The 22,527-nt window shown below is 45.1% G+C and overlaps 1 protein-coding gene across 1 annotated transcript in view; it reads right to left on the bottom strand.

Annotated features, from left to right (window-relative positions):
* Nucleotides 1-22,527, bottom strand: part of PRKAR2A (protein kinase cAMP-dependent type II regulatory subunit alpha) — a 156,829-nt gene that overhangs the window by 19,764 nt on the left and 114,538 nt on the right. Inside the window, exons 5-6 of the mRNA XM_073350887.2 lie at nucleotides 21,260-21,366; nucleotides 2,063-2,216 (exon numbers count right to left, since the gene is read on the bottom strand). Of these exons, the coding sequence (XP_073206988.2) occupies nucleotides 2,063-2,216; nucleotides 21,260-21,366 (261 nt within the window). The remainder of the gene's footprint in view (nucleotides 1-2,062; nucleotides 2,217-21,259; nucleotides 21,367-22,527) is intronic.

The following is a 22,527-nucleotide window of genomic DNA, read 5'->3' as shown; positions in this document are numbered from 1 at the left end:
GTGAAACTACATTGCTCAGGGCCCTGGACTTCAGCCCCATGTGGTGGGGCTTCAGCTTTCTGCCCTGGGCCCCAGTGAGTCTAATGCTGGCCTGCTTGGCGGCCCCCCTGAAACCTGCTCACAGCCCCACAGGGGGGTCCTAGACTCCTGGTTGAAAACCACTGGCTTAGATATTGGTGTAGACAGATGGCTGAGTCATGGGCAACACTCAATCTGTGGCCCTGAGTGACAGAAAGGATGGTGTTGTTAGCAGTGAGAGAAGGGGAGCAGCGGGGGAAGACAAAAAGTTCAGTCTTGGGCAAAGGAGAGAGCGAATGGGGTCACTGGAGGAGAAGAGCGAGTGAGAAACACCTAATGAAAAGCAAGAGGAAAACACAGTTTTGGGGGGCAAGGGGAAAATGAAGTCACAGCAAATATTGCTGATCTTTTCTTTGTAATAGTTGGTTACATCCTGTGTGGAGAGGCAGAAGACACAGGAGCAAAGCATGATTTCAGGAAGGCATCAGAGGTTGGGAATGAGTGTGGGAATGTGGGTTTGAGAGTCAGTGAGGGAGGAGAAGGGCTTCTGTTTGACCAGGAGGAAGGCAGAATTGAAAGAGGGGAGTGTGCATGTTAATGAGTCTCTCTCCAGAAGCATTCAGTGGCACAGGAGCAAGATAAATCAGATGTTGGGAGTAAGTACTCTTCACTGCCTTGCAAGAGACCTAGATTTGATTACTGATCTTAGTCTTGCTGAGATGGGCTTGCAGAGCTGTGGAGGTAGTTAAAACCTCCTAAGTGGAAGAGAGAGCGAGTCATTCCTGTGTTTTACTGAGTAGCTGAGAGCTGAAGTGAGGTGCTTGAGACAGTGCTACTTCAGAGTGACGAAAGTATGGTAAAGAGAAAAGCAGAGAGCAGGCAAAGGGATCGTGGGAAAATAACCATAATTATGGCCAGGCAAATCAACTTCATTTCAGCTTAAAGGTAACTGGAATAAAAAGTCACCTTATTCACTTTTTCTAATGAGCTCCATGTACAGGTGGTTCATTTTATATTATTTAGCCTGTTTTGTTATAGAAATTAATTAGACCCCAACATTACTCCCAGGTTAGCTTATCAGAATCTTTCCTTTATGAACTACAAACAAAAAGAGAAGTCAATCTTCTCAGTGTGCACTGAGATTGCACAAACATGCTGGTGCATAATAGCTTATCAATCATATAATCAAGGTCATAATGCACAGTCAACCTTTACTGATAGTTGCTGAGGAGCCATGTGTACTATACGACAAACTTCAAAGGCTTTGTGGTATTACAGTCATTTTCTGACGTGCACTACAGCAGATGAGTAACACCGAGCACTTTGAAAGTAGACCTTACACAAATACTGTAAAGAAAAGGACCATATAGGAAGCTCCAATTTCTAGAAGTCACATTTAGCAAGCGAACCCAGAAACAAAAGCAGCAATACTGTCTATCAGCCCAAAACGTGGGAACAACTCTCAAAGCTGTGCTCATCCTGGGACCTCTTCCACAGCAATGTGGGGCAGAGACCAGGAACAACATGAAAGCTACAGTTTGTCCTTGGGAAGGTGAACAAATCTTTTGGTGTCTCTTCCTACCTCAAAGTGAGCGCTTCAGATTACTTGACAGGCTAACGAGAAAGAGAACTACAACTGTTTCCCAGAGAGAGAGGAAGATGCTGGGGAGTTAACATTCTTGCCTCCCAAGTCCTAAATGGGCAGGGCTGTTCTCCTACTATAAAATACATGCATTCGTTACCTTCTCTTTATCCCTCTGCAGTATGAAAAAACAGACTAACTAGCAAAAGCTTTACATTGCAGCGCCTGTGAAGTGACCAAATGACCCTCACTAATAGATCTGGAGTTATGATTTATTGACAGATTGTTTTAGGGAAGTGGTAAAAAGCATTTGCACAATGAACTCTGGGTTGAAATTATAAATCATGATAAAATAGCTATTTGCATACAGACACGCACTGGGAAAAAGTAACTGATGATGGATGGGGTATATTAATTAGTGTTTAACACTTGATGCAGCTTAGAGTAATTTTCCACACTTACCAGTCCCCAAAGGGCTCCTTCTGTTGTGGCAACAATGGTAGCAGCTCTAGGAGTGTTGTACATCAAGGCCAGTTCCCCAAAACTGCCGTGATTGTCGTAACGGCCGACACAACGAGGCTGGCTCTCTCTTGTTACAAAAATATCATACAATCCCCTGGAAAAATAGAAAAAATACTGTTCATTAGACCAAATTAAAGCACTGCTAATAAAATACTGCTTTCAACAGTTGGCTCAAATATAAATGATGCAGATGTTTTCCCAGTACAAGAATTAGTTTTCCTATCTCTGATCTATGTACCAAGAGCACATGTTCTGCCCAGTTTGCCATTATCTGATTGTAAGCTATTTCTATGTAAGATGCCTTCAAAGCACCTCTCCCTTCACACTTCATTTTAACACCTGGAAGCTTCCCTCTGTCCATCCTGATCAGGGCTCCCTGCTTTCTTCTGAATTTATTACTTGGGCTTTCTGACTTTGCTATGCCTAGCAGATGTCATTGGGTTTAGGAGCTTTTTTAGTTAGACTAACTGCTGCTGGTTCTGACGTTTGAGGTGCCTGGCTCTTTAAAAGACATTTTGTCAAACTATATGTTGGAGTGGGGGAAAGAAGGGAGATGAACATATGAGTATGAATGTGTCTTCTTCGGTTAAGTTAAGAAGATACACCAAGAGGGCTTTTGCTGCATTGGACAGGGACTCCAAGTACTAGGGCAGTCCAAATGAGTTTCTCTGGTTATTCCATTTACAATAAGTGAATCACAGGAACGTAGAGCTAGAGAAGTCACAGTTTTTGGGGGTGTAATCCAGACCAGTGAGGGATTTACCCTGTAACCTTGAGTGGCTCACAATGACTTGCTACTATAGTTCCCAGCCTGGGACACTCACAGCAACAAATATGCAGGTCACACCCTGAATGCCTGTGCACTATGCAACCAGCCCTGGTTCAGCAACTTTGACCCCAACAGCCTTTCTACAGACCCCCAGCCCCACTCTGACTTCCACCAGCCTTGATTACAACTAGCAAAGTGACCCCAACACACTCCCCATCCTGAATATTCCCCAAACCCTGTGCTCTGTAATCACCAGCCTTTTCCTGGACAGTTCAGAGAAATAATAAGGTTTATTTGTTCCTTTAAAGAGACAAAAGCATATTACAGCTTATTCACTTAACTGGGATATATAAACTCTTCCCTGCAAACTCAACACTTAGTTAGTTTATAGTAAAAATAAAACACATTTATTAACAATAGGACAAAGTTATGTGCTGCTAAGTAAAAGGAATAAAGTTAGAAACTGCTACAGGGAAATAAAAGTGAAAATGCATCTAAAAGTCTAAAACTTTATCTAGGAAAGTACAGGCTTTGTTCAAGATGGTTTCTGTTACCAGTCTCTCGAGCCATGGCTGACTTTCCCTCAGTCAGAACCTTCCACAGAAGTACAAGATGCTGGTTTGCCTTGTTTTCCTAGGTGAAAGATCTTTGCCTTTGCAGGTTTCTCACCTATAGTCAGTTTCCAGAGACTTCAACCCCTCCTGGGTTGAAGGACCCATCTTTCACAGCTGCAAGAGCTCTAGCCTCTTGTGTCTGTCTAGTGATGGATAACTTAGGGATGTTCTCTGCCCTCCCTCTCTCAAAGTTCATATACCTTGCTGTTCTTCTCTTCCTGTGGCCTTCTCATTCCCCATCTGATTTCTATGTAAATGGGGATTCTTGTTTTGGTCACACCTTGCTTAATTTCTTTGGAGACAGGGAGATAGCTAGAACATTCCCTCCTGTCTGGGAAAGACCTGTTTCTCCCTTTGTTTAGGTCACAGACTGTAAAGTATAATATTAAGGAGCATTCATAATTCTCTATGTAGTGTTAATAATTACAATTCACAACTATACTGATCATCAGGGTGTCATAGGCTTTCATAAAAGACCTTGCTCAACACACTTTTATCATACAGTAATATTGTATGCAATCAGTAGATTCAATTGCTGATCACTTGAGGTTTAGCCTCCACCCCATCTTTACAGACCAGCAAAAATTTGTAATGTATTGTTTGAAAAGTAAAACACAGCCAAGCTTCTTTCTCCTCCTAGGTATAGATGCCATACTGTCTCCTCCCCCAGTTGTTAGCTTGCTAGTTTAGTTTAACTAATATGTAAACAGACCCTCATTCTCTCTGCCTGATGACCAGACTGGTCAGAGAAGCAAACATTTCTTTGTCTAGGGCAGACTATTTACCAATTTCCCCTGACATGCCTGATTTAAACGCATTTTAGTGATAATTCTAGCATATATCCATAATGTTTAATACACACCACATACATATACTATGCAAGAATATTAATTGAGTTGGGGTACACTGGTCAGGCCAGCTGAAACTCATTACAATACCCAGGAGTCCCCTACCCTCTGGTTCTGAGATGCTCTTAGGGTCACACCTGCCCCCTTACAACACTGCAGGAGGGTTAGCCACTGGCTGACCCAGAGGCAGACGGTTAGAGCCCTCTTTCCTGGACAAGGCATCTGCCACCGCATTTTCCTTCCCTGTGAAAGAAACCTGTTTTCTCACCTTTGTCTGTTTACCGTCTCCAGGACATATTAGAGTATCCAGATTTTCACGTACAGAGTTATTACAAACATTTCAGTGACATTAATGACCAGTGTGTTATTAGATTTCAAACGATATACAACATGCCACCTTTGAAAGAAATATGACACAGTGTGTATGCCAGGCCTGACAAGAGTTTCTGACAGAGTAGTGAACGTCAAATGGGCCTCTGATACAGAGGTCATCTACTCCATCCCGCTGTGCTGAAGCGGGACCAAGTATACCTAGAGTCCCATATGCATTAGCAGCCACTGCACTGCAACCAAGCCAACCAATTGTCAGGGATGGTTGATGACAGTACCTCTGAACATACCTACCTTCATGAAAAGACAAAGATTCCCTACATTTTAATGTTATAAGGGAAGTGTCTGAGAAGGAACTATGCATCTGAGGAATATCCTAATAGTCATTCCTTGGAACAGACATTGGTCAAGGAGAATTTATGAAAGATGTAATCTCTAGAGGAAAAACAGCCAATGAATCCGTTTACAGAAGAGAACCCCAGAAAAACCACCACATCAAGTTTTTAAATAGACTTGATGTTGGATGCAAAGCTATAATCTTCACCAACAAACTGGAGAGAATGTTATTGACCTCCCATAGGGTGTCAACTGCCACCTAGAAATAAGAGAATTGTCAGCTATAGCAGCAAGTGGAACTCTTCAGTAAATAAGTTTAGGAACAAATAGAGTCCACTAAATTAAGTCCTAGCTGGCAGCATCAGTCAAGCAGCAGTTAGGAGTGATGACTGCATACCCTGCTATTGGATAGGAGTTGTCTTTGAACTCTCCGGTTTCTAAAACAAGCACTGGATGCAGCTCTGTGCCAACAACACTTGCAAATAGCTCCACCATACTGATTCCTGCACAGATACCTCAACTTGGAAACTATAGTGTATCAGGTGTGGGAAAGCTTTGCAACAAACCCACAAGCCGGCATTCCTGCCTCGAAGCCTTTCAGACCAAAAAGATTAAAATTTAGTTTGCTGGGTCAATTTCCACTATGTCAGAGTCAGGCTTGTGAACATTTCAGGAGATACCTCAAAGCAATCCAAGAGTTACCAGTCTCAGTTGAGGCCTCAGCTGAGGCACTCTCCTTTCATCCAGAAAGCTAAGGCTGAAGCCAGAAGAACAGGGAAACAGCCTAATATGTCTACAAAGGACTTTGACCCTTGAAACCATATTACTTAATTATATATGGAATACAGACAAGAGAAAACAATTTCAGTATGCTAACAGAAGGCCACTCTAGCAGTGAACAGTGAACTACCAATGCCATATGCAGTTAACAGAGAAACTACAAACAACAAGCCTATTAAGGGAAGCATAAGACCATCAACAGAAGATAGGCGTAAGGACTCCAAAACGAAACAATGCACCAATATTGGCAGGAGCAATAGTCAGATGAGTGATACAGTCAGTGCAAGGACTATACCTAATCCAGCTAGGAAACTGGGCAAGGTCAGACAAACAACAAATGTTTGCACACTAATGCAAGGAGCCTGGGCAATAAAATGGAGGAGCTAGAACTGCCAGGACACGACATGAAACTCAGTAGTATAAGGATAGCAGAAATCAGATGAATAGCGGCTCCACAGCAGAAGAGGACGTAGGCTGAAACCCACTTAAGTTTCTGGGTAGACACTGGTGTTCACTTAGCTCTGTCTGCAATAGATACAAATAGTCTCTGAGAGGCTCTAAAAGATTTAATTCTGTCCAAATAATATGCTAATGCTCTCCTAACATCCCAGGTATCCTCTCTAGTCTGATGGGGTAACTGCCAGATGAATAGCCTGACTGATATGGAAGTTGAAGATGACTTTGGGTAGGAACCCGGGTGTGGCTGGAGGGATACTTTATCTTTGAAGAAGATAGCATAAAAGCCAGGATTAACCATCAAAGCACCTAACTCACCAAGTCTTCAAGCATAGTTAACTGCGCCACTAGAAAAGATGGTTACTCACCTTTGTAACTGTTGTTCTTCGAGATATGTTGCTCATATGCATTCCAATTAGGTGTGTGCGCACCGTGTGCATGATCGTCTGAGAATTTTTAGCCTAGCAACACCCGGTGGGTTGGCTGTGGAGCCCCCTGGAGTGGCGCCTTCATTGCGCTGGATATATACCCCAGCCGACCCAGCACCCCCTCAGTTCCTTCTTGCCAGCTACTCCAACAGAGGGGAAGGAGGGCGGGTTTGGAATGGATACGAGGAACACATCTCAAAGAAGAACAGTTACAAAGGTGAGTAACCATCTTTTTTCTTCGAGTGCTTGCTCATATTGATTCCAATTAGGTGACTTCCAAGCCTTACCTAGGCAGTGGGGTTGGAGTGAGATACTGCGGAGTGCAGAACCACTGAACCAAATGCAGCATCGCCCCTGGACTGCTGAATTATCGCATAGTGAGCGACAAAGGTATGTACCGATGACCAAGTGGCAGCTCTACAGATCTTCTGTATTGGAACCTGGGCCAGGAAAGTGGCCGATGAGGCTTGAGCCCTTGTGGAGTGGGCGGTGGGATGCGTGGTCGGGACACTGGCCAAGTCATAGCAAGCACGGATACAGGCCGTGATCCAGGAAGAGATGTGCTGTGAGGAGACCGAGAGGCCTTTCATCCGATTGGCCATGGCAATGAAGAGCTGGGTCGTTTTTCTAAACGGCTTTGTGCGCTCAACATAGAAGGAGAGAGCTGTACGAACATCGAGGGAGTGCAGCTGTTGCTCCCATCGAGTAGTGTGTGGTTTCGGGTAGAAAATCGGAAGGAAGAGGTCCTGATTGACATGAAAGGCTGACACTACCTTAGGAAGGAAGGCAGGGTGAGGTCGCAGCTGTACCTTGTCTTTATGGAACACCATACACAGTGGTTCTGACATGAGGGTTCTGAGCTCGGATACGTCTTGCAGAGGTGATGGCCACAAGGACAGCTGTCTTCCAGGAGAGGTACAGGAGCGAGCAGGTGGCCCTCGGCTCGAACGAGGCCCCCATAAGCCTGGAGAGGACCAAGTTAAGGTCCCATGCAGGAATCAGTTGTCGCACCTGCGGGTATAGACGGTCCAGTCCCTTAAGGAATTTGCCGACCATAGGGTTGGAGAAGACTGAGCAACCATGTTCCCCTGGGTGGAAAGCGGAAATGGCTGCCAGGTGCACTCTGATAGATGATACAGCCAAACCTTGTTGTTTTAAGGACAGGAAGTAATCCAGGATGAAATGCACCGATGTCTGCACGGTGGGCGTGCCGTTCTGAGCACACCAGCAGGAAAACCGTTTCCATTTGGCCAAATATGTGGCTCAGGTGGAGGGTTTCCTGCTGCCTAGCGGTACCTGCTGCACCGAGTGTGAGCAGAGCAGCTCTGACCGAGTTAGCCATGCAGCATCCACGCCATGAGGTGGCGTGATTGCAGGTCAGGGTGACAGAGGCACCCGTGGTCTTGTGAGATCAGGTTCAGCCACTGCGGGAGCGTGATTAGAGCGTCTACCGATAACTCCAGGAGCGTGGTATACCAGTGCTGCCTGGGCCACGCCGGGGCGACCAGAATCAGATGTGCTCTGTCCCTGCGTAACTTGAGCAGGACCTTGTGGACTAGCAGGAATGGAGGGAAGGCGTAGAACAGCTGGTCTTTCCACAGAAGTAGGAAGGCGTCTGGGAGGGAACCCAGGGAATGTCCCTGGAGAGAACAGAACACTTGGCACTTCCCATTGTTGCGTGAGGTGAACAGGTCGACCTGGGGAAACCCCCACCTCAGGAAGATGGAGTGGATGACATCTGGGTGAATCAACCACTCGTGAGACTAGAAGAACCTGCTGAGGCAATCCGCCAGTGTGTTCTGAACCCCTGGGAGAAACAATGCCACCATATGGATCAAGTGAGCTATGTAGAACTCCCACAGGCAAATGGTTCCTGACAGAGGGGGGATGACTGTGCTCCCCCTTGCTTGTTGATGTAGAACATGGCCGTGGTGTTGTCTGTGAGGACCGCCACAGAACGGCCATGTAGGTACCCGTGAAACGCTTTACACGCCAGGTGCACTGCCATCAGCTCTTGCACACTGATGTGAAGAGATAGCTCAGGTGCGGTCCATAGACCCTGCATTCGGAAGGCACCCCATCCCAGAGATGATGCATCTGTGACTAGGTTAAAATCGCTTCTGGGACAGTGACCACCATGCTCAGGCTGTCTCAACCTGGCCGATATACTGCTGACAGCCAGGCCTGAAGCGGGCAAAGCCGAAGTTTGGCATGCCTGGTTACGTACGTGCACGAAGCCATGAGCCCCAGAAGGCTCAGGCATGTCTTTACAGTTGAAGTCAGGAAGTTTTGAAGGCTGCGGACGATGTTCACCAGCGACTGAAAGCAGGTGTCCGGTAGGAGAGCTCAGACGAGTCTGGAGTCTAAGACTGTCCCGATAAACTCTATTCTCTGGGTTAGTTCCAGAGTCGACTTTTCGGTGTTGAGCAGGAGGCCCAGCTGGCGGAACATGTCTATGGTGAGTCAAACGTGGGATTGTACTTGGTCCCTGGTGCAGCCCCGAATAAGCCAGTCGTCGAGATGTGTAAACGCTTGGATCCGTTGTCGATGAAGGGAGGCTGCCACAATGGCCATACATTTGGTGAACACCCTGGAAGCTGTGGTAAATTGGTAGTGTTTGTGATTGACCACAAAGCGAAGGAAACGTCTGTGCGCTGGATGAATCGCTACGTGGAAGTACGTGTCCCTCATGATGAGGGTGGCGTACCAGTCTCCAGGATCCAGGGAAGGAATAATGGTCCCCAGTGAAACCAGGCGGAACTTCAACTTTACCATGTATTTGTTGAGTCCGCGCAGATCTAGGATGGGTCGAAGCCCACCCTTGGCCTTGGGGATTAGGAAGTAACAAGTAAAAAATCCTACCCCTTAGCTCCCTTAGAACCTTCTCGATTGCTCCCACGGTCAGGAGCGTTTGGACCACCTATGTAAGGAGTTGCTCGTGAGAAGGGTTCCTGGAGAGGGACGGGGAGGAGGATGGAAGGGAGGGGAGAAAGAAAACTGAAGAGAATATCCCTTTTCCACTGTGCAAAGAACTCAACGGTCTGAAGTTATACGGGACCACGCATGGTGGAAATGGGAGAGATAATTTCAAAATGGAGGGGAAGGATCCTGGATGGTGACTGGCAAGCCGTCCTCTGGCACACCTTAAAAAGTTTTGCTTAGGCCCCAACGGTGGTTTGGGAGGGCCCTGATTCTGACCGGGTTGCTGGCCAGTAGATCTCATCCTACCACCTCGCCCGCGCCTTCTATAAAAGTCCTGCCTCAGGGGTAGGACTGTTGAGGCTGCGGCTTAAGGGCCTGCGCTGGGTAACTGGGGTGTGCGTTCCCAGGGAGCGCATGATAGCCCTGGAATCTTTCAGGCTCTGTAGTGTAGAGTCCGTTTTGTTCGAAAACAGGCCGGAGCCTGTTGACCGTGCCGCTCCCTTTCGTTCACCAAGGCCACCACTAGTGAACACGGCTGAGGGTGAGTATAAAGGTACTCGTACTCCTTGGAGGGGACAAAGTATTTCCTCTCCACTCCTCTGTCCATCGGTGGGATGGAGGCAGGGGTTTGCCAAATTGTCTTGGCATTGGTCTGGACGGTGTGGATAATGGGCAAAGCTACTCAGGACGGGGCCTCTGCTGAAAGGACGTCCACCACTGGGTCCTCCAACTCCACTACCTCCTCAGCTTGGAGGTTCATATTACGTGCCACCCTACATAGAAAGTCTTGGTGGGCAGGAAGGTCTATCGGGGGAGGACCCGAAATTGTTGTCCCTGCCACTGCCTCATCTGGAGAGGACAAGGAGGATGCCACGGGGCCAGGGGATCCTGTGGCAGAACCTGCTGTGAAGGGTCCTGTTGCCCAGGATCCGCTACACTGGGGTCTGGGGCCTGCTCTGGGGTAGGTGCAGTCGCCTCTATACCCCCCGGAGGACGACGACTTATGGTGGCCTCTGGTACCTGGGGTTCTGAGTGGGCTGAGAGGGAGGCCCCTGACGGAACCCACTGGACTTGGTGGTACGCCCACAGGGTCCAGAAGGACCATTGTGAAGGCTCCTGATTAGGATCTTGGCCCTCCTCCTGCCAGTGACCCACATCACCCTTGCCGTGGCTTGGAGTGGGGTAGACTGAGCACGAGCTGCCCTTGGACTGTGACGACTGTAGGGCAGAGCGTGAGAGCCAAGGCAGTGCAGAGCGTGCCTGCATCGACTCTCTGGGGGACGGTGCAGATTGGTACCAGGTCACTGGAGAGCGGTGCCGGTGAGGCGCTGGGGAGCAGTACCTGGATTGAGATCGGTGCTGATGACTGGGCCGGTACCGGGATCCAGATCTTGACTGCAACGATGACCGCCTGTGGGAGCGGCGTCTGGATCGGCTCTGGGAAGGAGATCGGTGCTCTGATCGGTGCCAGGATCAACGTCAGGAGCCCGAACGGTACCGTGGTCCAGAACTGTGCCCAGAGCCAGATCGGTGCTGTGAGTACGACCAATGGCACGACTGCGAACGGCGCTGGGACTGCGAGCGGCGCCAGGATCGGGACTGGGACCGGGATTGTGTTTGCATGCGCGGAGATGGCGGACATATTAGGGTTGGCTTGCCCCTAGACGGTACCGAACGAGTTGGAGGCTATGCCGCAGTCTGTGATGATGCCGGCTCTGTGAGGGCAATGAGGGCTCGCGCCGCTGCAAATGTCTCCGGCGTTGACGGAAGCCGGGGCTCAACCCTGGTCCGGGTCGGGGAGCCTGTGCACACCGGACTCAACAGCTCCGCTCTCAATGCTGGAGTCAACAGCGCCAGTATCGGCACTTGTACCCCCAGTTGCTCTGGTGCTGGACGCGACTCCGAGGCTGGTATAGGAGGTGCCGGCGACTGTTGAGGTGGGACAGTCATCTCTGGCTTGCGCGGTCTCTTCTGGCCCGGAGATAGAGAACAACGCCGGGTCACTTGTACTGGCTATGGTGCCGGAGAGGTCCGGTGCTGCGGGCCTCTATCAGAGTCCAACCACAGTGCAGTACCTGATGCAGCCGCCAGGGCGCTGCGCACTGAAGCGCCCAGTGCCGGGACTTGGCGAGCCGATGGAGGGCCGGGCTAAGGGCCGCCTCCAGAAAGAGCTGCTTGAGTCTAAAGTCCCATTCCTTTTTGGTCCAAGGTCTGAACGCCTTACAGATCCTACACTTGTCAGCCTGGTGAGACTCCCCGAGGCACTTCAAACAGGAGTCGTGGGGGTCTCCCGTTGGCATAGGCTTTGAGCAGGCTGAGCAAGGTTTGAAACCCAGAGCCTTGGGCATGAGCCCAAGCGGCAGGCAGGGAGGAGGGGAAGGATCCCTTCCAACTCACTAAATTAAGTCTAAACTTATCACTCTCTCTATAATAACTACTGCAACTATACAACTATAACAACTATCTAACAATAGGAAGCAAAAAGCTAGGGAGAGTGGAGGACAGCTATGCTGCGCTCCACAGTTCCAATGACCGTCACGTGCGGTAAGAAGGAACTGAGGGGGCGCTGGGTCGGCTGGGGTATATATCCAGTGCCATGAAGGCGCCACTCTGGGGGCTCCACAGCCGACCCACTGCTAGGGCAAAAATTATCAGACGATCGTGAACGCAGCACGCGCACACCTAATTGGAATCGATATGAGCAAACACTCGAAGAAGAAAGGCAGTTTTCATGGAAAAGTTTAAAACCATACAAGTATTATTATTAAGGATACAAGAGCAAACTATCCCAATGCATAGGAAAGATAAGAATTGCAGTAAGAAAGCACCCTAGCTTAACCAGTAGATCTTCAATAACCAGAAATTCAAAAAGCAGAAACTAGATCAAATCATAAAGGATGAATATATATTAAAAAACACCACAAGCATGTAGGGACAACATTAGAAAGGCGTAGGGACAAAATGCGATTAAACTAGCTAGTGACATAAAGGTTAACCAGAAACCACAAATACATTAGAAGCAAGAGAAAGATTGAGTAGACAGAGTAGGCCCATTACTCAATGAGGACGAAAAGACAACAGAAAACACAACAGTGGCAGAAGTGTTAAATACCGTTTTTGTTTCAGTTTTCACCAAGAGGTTAGCAGAGATCAGACCACTAACATAGTGAACATCAGTGCAAATGAGGTAGAATCTGAGGCTACAGGAGGGAAAGAACAAGTTAAAAATTACTTAGACAAGTTAGATATCTTCAAGTAAGCAGAGCCTGACCAAGTACATCTAGAATACTTAAGGAACAGCTGATGAGTCTCTCTGAGCCATTAGTGATTATCTTTCGGAACTCATGGAGAATGGGAGAGATCCCAGAGGGCAAGAAAAGGGTAAATATAGTAACTATTTATAAAAAGGGGAATATGGTCTATAATTCCCTGGCTTGTCCAATCATCTTAACTTGGTACTTGGAAAAATAATGGAGCAAATAATCAAACAATCAATTTGTAAGTATCTAGAAGACAATAAGGTGATAAATAACAGTCAATATGGATTTGTCAAGAATAAATCATGTCAAACCAACCTAATATCCTTCTTTGCGGATGGGAGGGAAGAATTAAATGTGATGTATCTCAAATTTAGAAAGGCTTTTGATACTGTCTTGCATGTCATTCTCATAAGCAAACTGGGAAAAAGGTACCCTAGATGAACCTACTATATACAGTGGGTGCACAACTGGTAATTATCAGTGGTTCACAGAGTCAAACTGGAAGGGCATATCAACTGGGGTCCTGCAGAGCTCTGTCTTGGGCTCAATGCTATTCAGTATCTTCACAAATAATTAAGATAATGGCATAGAGTACACTTGTAAAGTTTGCAGACAATACCAAGCTGGGAGGGGCTGCAGGCGCTTTGGAGGACAGGGTTAGAATTCAAAATGATCTTGACAAACCTAAGAAATGGTGTGAAATAAATAGGATGAAATTCAATAAGGACAAATGCAAAGTACTACACATAGAAAGGAATAATCAACTGCACAAATATAAAATAGGAAATGACTGCCTAGGAAGGAGTACTGCAGAAAGGATTTGGGGGTTATAGTGGATCACAAACTAAATATTGGTCAACAATGTAATACTGTTTCAAAGAGTGAATATTGTTCTGGGATGTGTTACCAGGAGTGCTGTCAATAAGACAAGTAATTCTTCCACTCTACTCAAAACTGATAAGGCCTCAGCTGGAGTAGTGTGTCCAGTTCTGGGCACCACACTTTGGGAATGATGTGGACAGCAACAAAAAATGATAAAATGATCTAGAAAACTTGACCTTTGAGAAAAAATTGGGTTTGTTTAGTCTGGAGAAGAGAAGACTGAGGGGGCGGGAAACATGATAACAGTCTTCAAGTACATAAAAGGTTGTTTTAAAGAGGAGGGTGATAAATTGTTTTCCTTATCCATTGAGGACAGGACAAGGACAAAAAGTAATGGGCTTAAATTGCAGCAAGGGAGATTTAGGTTAGACATTAGGAACTGTATGGGTAGTGAAGCACTGGAAGGAATTACCGAGGGAGGTTGTGGAATCTGCGTCATTCAAGATTTTTAAGAACAGGTTAGACAAACACCTGTCAGAGACAGTCTAGATACTATTTAGTCTTGCTCCAGTGCAGGGAACTGGACTAGATGACCTACTAAGGTTCCTTCCAGTCCTATATTTCTCTAATTCTAAGTAGCTAGTGGTTCAAAGGGAGGTTTCATCAGAGAATTAAGAACTAAATTCAAATCCCAAGCTGTGGTGGGTTCTCTGCCATTTGGGAAGAGATTTGATAAACTTTGATGAATCTGAAAGTTGCAGGAAGAGCAAATGCCAAGAAACCTTCCACAAGAGAATGAAATCCTGTAATGGCCACCATGTGGACTTTAAATGGAACTCAAAGACTGACCTCCTTTCTTCAGAGTGAAAAAGTATTCTAGAGCCTCCAAAATGGGAGAGCCAACGGGAGACAGAGGAAAGTAAGTACACAGTCTTTCTGAAGGTAAGTTTTCTTGTGGATTCCTTTCTGCTGTTGATTAGGACTTCTTTAACATTTCTGGAACAGGAGAGTTCTAACTTTGAGAGCCACCTAGGTACCAAGCCGTGAACCACAGAGTGTTCAGGTGGAGGTGACAAGTGTTCCCCAAGTCCTGAGTGAGAAGACTGAGCATCAGAGGGAAACTGATGGCCAGCCAGGAGGAAAGGAGAAGCAGATGAGCTCCCCATCCAAGGAGGGATGCAGCCAAAACTACTGTGACAGTGGGAGGAAGATGGTTGAAAGGAACTCTGAGCAAACCTTGTCCGGGCTCTTCAGTCAGTCGAGGGATACTACTACACAGCTGGGAATAGAGAGCTACTTGTTCAGACTGTGTATAAACTGTCCTGGGCAGGCTTGGAAGCCGTGCAGATAAGCTCATTTGGAAGGAGCATGAGGAGCTGCAGGCATGATCTTGCAGTGACCTGTGGTCTCAACTGGACTTGTCAATTAAGTGCGTCAAACTGAGAAATTTGTCCTCAGGTAGGTTTTGGATGTCAAGGCATCGAGAGTGGCCTCTTTGAACTCTATATCAATTGTTTTCACTTCAATGTAGGAATTGGGAAGCCAAATGTTGAGATAGGGAAAGACTACTACTCCCCACTGGTGAAGCTGTGCAGTCAGTACCACTATAATTTTTTTTAAACACTCTGAGGGTAGCAGAGAGTCCGAAAGGGAGAACCTCCCTGACCTACGTGAAATGTTGGAATCTCTTATGAGAGAGGCATATCACAACATGCAAGTACGCATCTTGATGGTCAAGGGCTATGAAACAGTCTCCCAGATCCACGCCTGGAATAACAGCTGCGATTGTTACCATCTTGAATTTTTGTACCTTGACTAAGGTATTCAGCATCCTGAAATCTAGAATTGGCCTCTACCTGGCCTTCTTATTTGGGAAGCAGGAAGGACTTGGAATAAAATCCCATTCCTCTGAACTGAATGGGAACTAGTGTCACAGCTCCTGTGCAAAGAAGGGAGAGACTCTCTTGTCTCAAGAGAGGCTTATGAGATGCGTCCTTGAAAAGGCACAGGGAAGGGGTTGGGAGGGAGGTGTGGAATGGAAAAGGATGGAGTAGACCGATGTTCTAACCGCCAGATCTCAACTCTCATGAGATGCAGATGTGGGAGAGACAATCCCACAAGGTGGGAGGATCGAAAGGGCGGAATGGTATATAGCATCAGCTCTGGCCAGCAGCAGGGGTGTTCATGGCTTTCAACTGCAGTGTCAAAACAAGTGCTTTGTAATTGATGGCTGCTGCATCAACCTAGGAGCAGCAGTTGAGAATTTCCCTGCTGAATTCTGGGTTTCTTTTTAGGTGGTTCCGACACCCTATGGTAGGTGGAGAACTGAGCTGGGAATGATCTCCAAGATGTCTGAGCCCAACTAAATCTCCTCTTGTTTGTAGGCATATGTATGCCCAGTGAATGAAAGGTCAGCCTAGAATCCTTCAGCAAATGAGGGGACTCATCTGTGAACTCACTGAATAATTTATATTCAAAGGGGAGGGCCTCTACAGCGTTCTGTACTTCATGCAGAAATCCTGAAGACTGCAGCCATGAGGTTCTATACATGACTACAGATATGGAGATGGAATGGGCTTGTTTTGTCAGCTGCATCAAGAGAAATTTGCAGAGTTGTGCCTACCAGAAATTGTCCCTCTATGATGCGGGCCTGAAATTGCTTCCTATGCTTTTTGTGGGAGATGTTCAGTAAACATTTTGAATAGTTAACATGGTTATACTTTGCAAAGAGAATAAGCACTTTTGGTCTTTATCATGCAGAGTGGCCTTGGAATGGTGTTGTCTTTTGTGTTCTTAGTTGTGGATGCAGTAAATGGAGTTAGGGGCAGGATGGAAATAGCTATTCTAGCCACAATGTAGTACTTTTTGTCTACCCTCTTAGCTGTCAATGGGACAGTGACGGGAGTCTGCCACATTCCCTAGGCCTGTTTTAATAGCACCTCATTTACAGCATGGGTGATCCTTTCTGAAGGTGATGTGTGAGGAATGTTCAGCAGCGTATGCGGAGTCTCTTGGATGTCTTCTAACTGTATTTGAAGAGAGTGTCTGCCACTCTCCATCAAATCATGAAATTGTTTGACGGTACCCATGCTAGATGGAGGGGACATAACAGCTTCATCTGACAGACTAATGAAATATTAGTCCAAGATGAAGCCTCTTCAGCAGCCCTTCTCTCTTTCTCCTCAAACATTCCCTCCTGTGGTAAAGACTGTTGTGAGGGAATGGAAGAAATCAGGGAGGGATGTACCTGGCATTTCTGGCATGCTCTGGGTACTGTGGAGAACTGTTGACAACAGGCAGGCCAAGGTTCTCAATATGGCCCGTGAGGGCAGGGGCTCATAAGGGAACGGGGGAGGAATCCAGGTCTGGTCATACCAATGAGGGTCTGAGCAGACCAAGGCTGCACCAGCTCGGAAGTACTCCTTGATGGAGTAGGTCCAGGACAGATCAGGCTTGGCAGGTAATCATAACAGACCTGAACAGAAATTTGAGAGTCTGAAGAGCTCTCATCTGCATAATCTAGAGGAGAAGCCAGACAAAGGAGGAGTGCTGGTTTGCCTCTCTGCATGCAATACTGCAATAGGTGAGGTACCAGTAGCGGGAGCCTAACTGAGACTCACATTCGTCAGAGATTAACAAATCCCTGCAAAACAAACTCCTGACATATCGGGTGCAGTTGTGCAGTAATTTGGTGAGCCATGGATGTAGTTGCCTGTGGTATCAAGGATGGTACAGGGGGCACTGGCGTCTCCTGGAAGAGGTATAAAGGCATAGTAGATGCTACTGGTGGTACCAAGTTCTTCAGTGCAGAATCGGTAGTGTGTCTGGCACATTGGTCATGCCTTGATGGTACCGACGGCTAGGTACCATGTGATTTAGATGAGCTCTCAGATTTTGATTTACAGCTCTCAGTACTAATCCCTCTTGAACCCTCTGTGGAAGCCTTTTACAGGTGTGGGGTCTCCAATATGGTGCAGCTCTTAGTATTATGCAGTTTCTGAGGAGATTTAGTACTCCTCTTCATGGAAGTCTTTTCTGCATCACTTGCAGGTCTACCACAGGCTGATGGGGCACTATAGTTGCTCAGAGGCTGCTGTATGGGTCTCTGTCTGCATTTGTCTCTAGGCCTGGATCTGAAGCCGGACAATGGTATGCTCCATCATAAGGAGACAAACTTTAATCTCCTCCTCTCTCTTGGAGGAGCTCTTAAAACTAGTGCAGATTTTGCACTTTGGATGTCATGTGTGAATACCTGAGGCAGCAGCTACAGTGCAAGTGGCCATCACTAATTCAGAAGGATTTCCAGCAAGTGAGTCAACGTTTGAATCCTCAAGACTTGGCATGCCCCAAGAAACCAAGAGGCTTCTTTGTAAAAGGGAACCACCACCCTCATCTGGGGTGGGCAGAGGGTAAGGGAGACAAAAGGCTCAGCTAATTGGAAAAAGATCCCTCAGAAGAAATAGAACGCTAATTTACATAAAAGAATAAAATTATTATTTATAACAAAATAAAATAAAACTATAAAAGTAAATAAGAGGAAAGTATCTGCAAAACTCATCACTATCGAATGCTCCATCTCTGTCCAGGCTGGTTTGTCCATCGCAGCCCTATATACCCTCGATACAGGGCACAAGGATAGCTAGGGCACATGGACAGATCACACAAGAACTGCTGCTGAAAAATCTTCAATTGTAGGTGCATGGGGACCTTGAGTGGTACACCCATAGGGACACTATTCAAGGAAGAATTATTAGTTAAAATGGAGAAGACGGGGCTTATACAAGTATTGCAAGGCAAGTAAGGAACTGACTAAAAGGGAGATGACAATGGGCTGTGCTGAAAGAAAAATTTTGAGGTTCGAGGGAGATTGTTAATAGAGTTCATCAAGGATTGGTCTTGGGACCAATGTTATTTAATATTTTAATTGATGACCTTGATGCAAAACGTAAAAGTGATATAATGAAATCTGCTGATGATACAAAGTTGGGAGACACGGTCGATATAAGGAGGATAGGATTATTATGCAGGAAGAATTGGATGACCCTGAGGACTGGCATAACAGAAATTGGATGAAATTTAATAGTATGTAGTGCAAGGTCATGCATTTATGGACTAAAGAAAAATTTCTGCTATAAGCTGAGGGGAGGGAGGCTCATCAGTTGGAAATGACAGAGGAGGAGAAAAACCTGAATTAATTAATTGATCATTTGAGGATTAGGAGCCACCAATGCAATGTCGCTGTGAAAAAGGCAAATGTGATCCTACGATACATTGGGTGAAGTATTTCTAGTAGAGAAAGGGAAGTACTAATGCCATTATACAAGCACTGCTAAAACCTAATCTGACATATTGTGTATAATTCTAGTCATCCACATTTAAGATATTATGAACTCAAACTGGAACAGGTGCTGAGAAGGGTTATTTGGAAAATCAGGGGAACAGAGAGCCTATCTTCCAAGAGGAAAGTACAAGAATGTGGCTTGTTTGGCCTAACAAAATGAAAGCGGAGAGAGGAAAGGATCTGATTGCTCTCTATAAATACATCAGGGAGAAGAGCTATTTAAGCTAAAGTACAATGCTGGCACAAGAACAAATGGGTAAAAACTGGCCATGAATAAATTTAAGCTGGAAATTAGAAGAAGGGTTCTAACCATCAGAGGAATGAGGATCTGGAACAGCCTTCCAATAGGAGTAGTAGGGGCAAATACTCAAACTAGTTTTAAGATGGAACTTGATAAATCTGTGAATGGGAAAATATGCCAGGGTTGCCTGCAATAGCAGGGGGCTAGACTCCATGACCCAGAAGGTCTCTTCCAGTACAATGTCCCATATTCCTAATTCGCCCTGCATCCAGGGAACCTCAAAGAGTCATCTTAGTGCCTCTGACGCAAAGTGGACCCAAAAACCCTAGCCTCAAAGGCATTGATGCTGAAATTTACTGCTCTACACCAGAGCCAGAAGGCTTTGAGAAAGACCTGTGCCTAATGTCTCCAAGAAGGTGGAGACCTGAAAACTGCCAAAACAGTTACAATTCAAATAGGGAGCTCCACTGTTGACCATGATCAGAAAGGAACTGTAAGGAAAGGTTCTCGAGCATTAGGGTAGCAGCAATTGCTCTGTGTACAAGACACACCTACTGATGGCTTAAAGAGCTAAAATCCTTAGAAAACAAAAAGAAAAGGAGTACTTGTGGCAGCTTAGAGACTAACAAATTTATTTGAGCTTAAGCTTTCGCGATGAAGTGAGCTGTAGCTCACAAAAGCTTATGCTCAAATAAATTTGTTAGTCTCTAAGGTGCCACAAGTACTCCTTTTCTTTTTGCGAATACAGACGAACATAGCTGCTACTCTGAAACCTGTCATTAGAAAACAAAGGAATTTCCACCTAACTCAAACTAGAAGTGCATGACCCAAGAGCAGAAATCCAATCAATGTGGTATCTTTAGGGAAATATGCTTTTGGACATGGAAAATAGATACAAAAAAAGAATATGGATAATGTTAAGACTTTCAAAGATGATGATTTGTGGAACAAACAGTACAGCAGACCCTGCTGAGCCTGCATTTCCAAGTTGGGTCTCAACTGTCATACAATACTTATCAGGCTTTATTCACTTATTCTCAATATATTGTCTTTTTGACCTGCACAGTTTTGCCCACAGTTGTGACAGCAGTAAAGTACCAACTATCATCATATCCTCTGGAAAATCACATGTGGCAAACTCTACCGCCTTAAATCTTCTGCAGCCAGCTAGCTGGCTTTCAGTATAAAATGTTTTGTAGCTGACAGCCTGTTTGTAGAACATGAGCTAATCAAAATAGGAATTTGGCTGAATTAACTAGGTTACCAGAACCTAACATAAAAGTGCATTGTAAACTCCCTAAATATACAATAAATGACAATCCAAAGGAAATGCACTGTCTTAAGGAACTGCTTTGAAATCTTTAGTGTCTATTTAATGGTGCCATTATTTGAAAGAGGAGCATCTGATAATTATATGAATCAACATCTGTGGCGGAATCAAGATCCTGTTCCAACAACCACTTATTCTTACATTCCTCAAGATTATTCTTATTAACATCACAGTTTTATAGGAGCCACAAACATATATACTTCATATCTGCAGAAGAATTAAGTAGGTGTTCATCAATAGAACTATCACTAGGAGATGCTTATAAGAGGAAACACTGATACAGAAAAGAGTTTCTCTGAATGCCTTTATTATAAAAGGGTAAATATATATATATATTATACATATGAAAGGGAGAATCTCTTAATTACACAGATATATAGAACCCATTGATCTGCAAGAGAATAGACAGACTGACTGACAACTGGGTACCTTAAAATAGCTACCTTGTACGGACAATTAGGCCAAATAATAGAGGAAAGATGTTTATAAAAATCCCTAACGCCAGTGAATGAAAAAACTAAGAAAAACAAAAGCCGCATGAGGTGCTAAGTCTATAGGAATTCCCTACTAATTCCAGAATGATTGAAATGGAACAAAAATTATGAGTTCTAGATTTTTATCTCCATAGAACTCATACAAGTCAATGGCTCATTTTCCTACCTCTCAACAACATAAAAGTTGTCTCCATCATCTCCTTGGTCAATGACGTGTTCCTGAGGTTTCACTTTCCTCTCAAACATGGCGTCGAGAACCTGAGACAGCTGCTCCTGGAAGGTTAGAAAACCCGCAATAAGATTAATCATTGGAAAAAGACTGGTTCATTCAACTTTTGTTCTGGACAGTGAGTAGTAAGGCACATGGATTTTCATATCCTGAATAGGAAGATTTGGGTTATTTTAATATTTTGACATTAAAGAGTTTTCAATTTTATTTTAATATTTAATATCTCAAGGGTTTGCTTGCACTGCATTTTCTGACAAAAATGTTGATTTGTGGTTTAAGCCTTAACAGCTTAATCCAGTGCTATGGGTTCAATGCCAAAGTGCACACTCTGGAGTAGATTTTCTGCAAGTGTAAACTGATATAGCTCCTTTGATAGAGACATGCGGATTTACATCCGCTGAAGATATGGTTCACTAAATCTATGTCTACATACAGCACCATATTTAACCATCACAGTCTCTATCACTGTGCCATTTAAGGGCCTTACATCAATGCTGAACTTCTTTCCTATATATGTTATCCTTAAAACCACTGACAATTGACTTTCACTGTAATTTCAGTCCATTATCAGATACACTAACATTTAAACCTCAACAAATTTCCAAAATGCAACTTATGAACACCCCTAATCCAGTGTTTATGCTGCTTAATGCATTTTAAAATTTACTACACTAGTTTTACAATATGACTCATTACAGCAGTATCTGTAAGCACCACTATATTAGAAGTGCTATCTGACTTTTCATCAGAAAGCTCTTATTTTCTCATCTTAAACCCTCCTGGTATTTAAACTGAGAAGGCAGTTGCTGCCTGAAAGCTGTTTGTTTTAACCACATATTTAAAGTATGTGTGTCTAAATAACAGAAGTCAGAAAAATGTAAGCATTGTGGCTATAAATTCTTTTTTTAACCCCTAAAGCTCAAAGGTGCCTTATTTTGGGGGGTGGGCAGCAGAGGCTTAAAAAATATCTTCAAGCTTGTTGATAATGTAAACAAGTACAATTAGTAGCACAGCTGATGCACACGTCCAACACATTACAGCATTTTAAGATTCTACAAACTCACTCACAAGATATTGTGAAACACAGCTGCATTAATGCAACTATCACATTTTTGCAGGATGCTCTCCCATGACAGAACTTATATTTTGTTCCCCCATGGCTTTAGATGTGGGGACAGAATGCAAGTTAGTTTTCCACAGGCAAG

Source organism: Lepidochelys kempii, chromosome 7, assembly GCF_965140285.1.
Source record: "Lepidochelys kempii isolate rLepKem1 chromosome 7, rLepKem1.hap1, whole genome shotgun sequence".
Classification (NCBI taxonomy): Eukaryota; Metazoa; Chordata; order Testudines; family Cheloniidae; genus Lepidochelys; species Lepidochelys kempii.
Note: the sequence above shows the minus strand (reverse complement) of the source record. Positions and strands in the feature narration are given on the sequence as shown.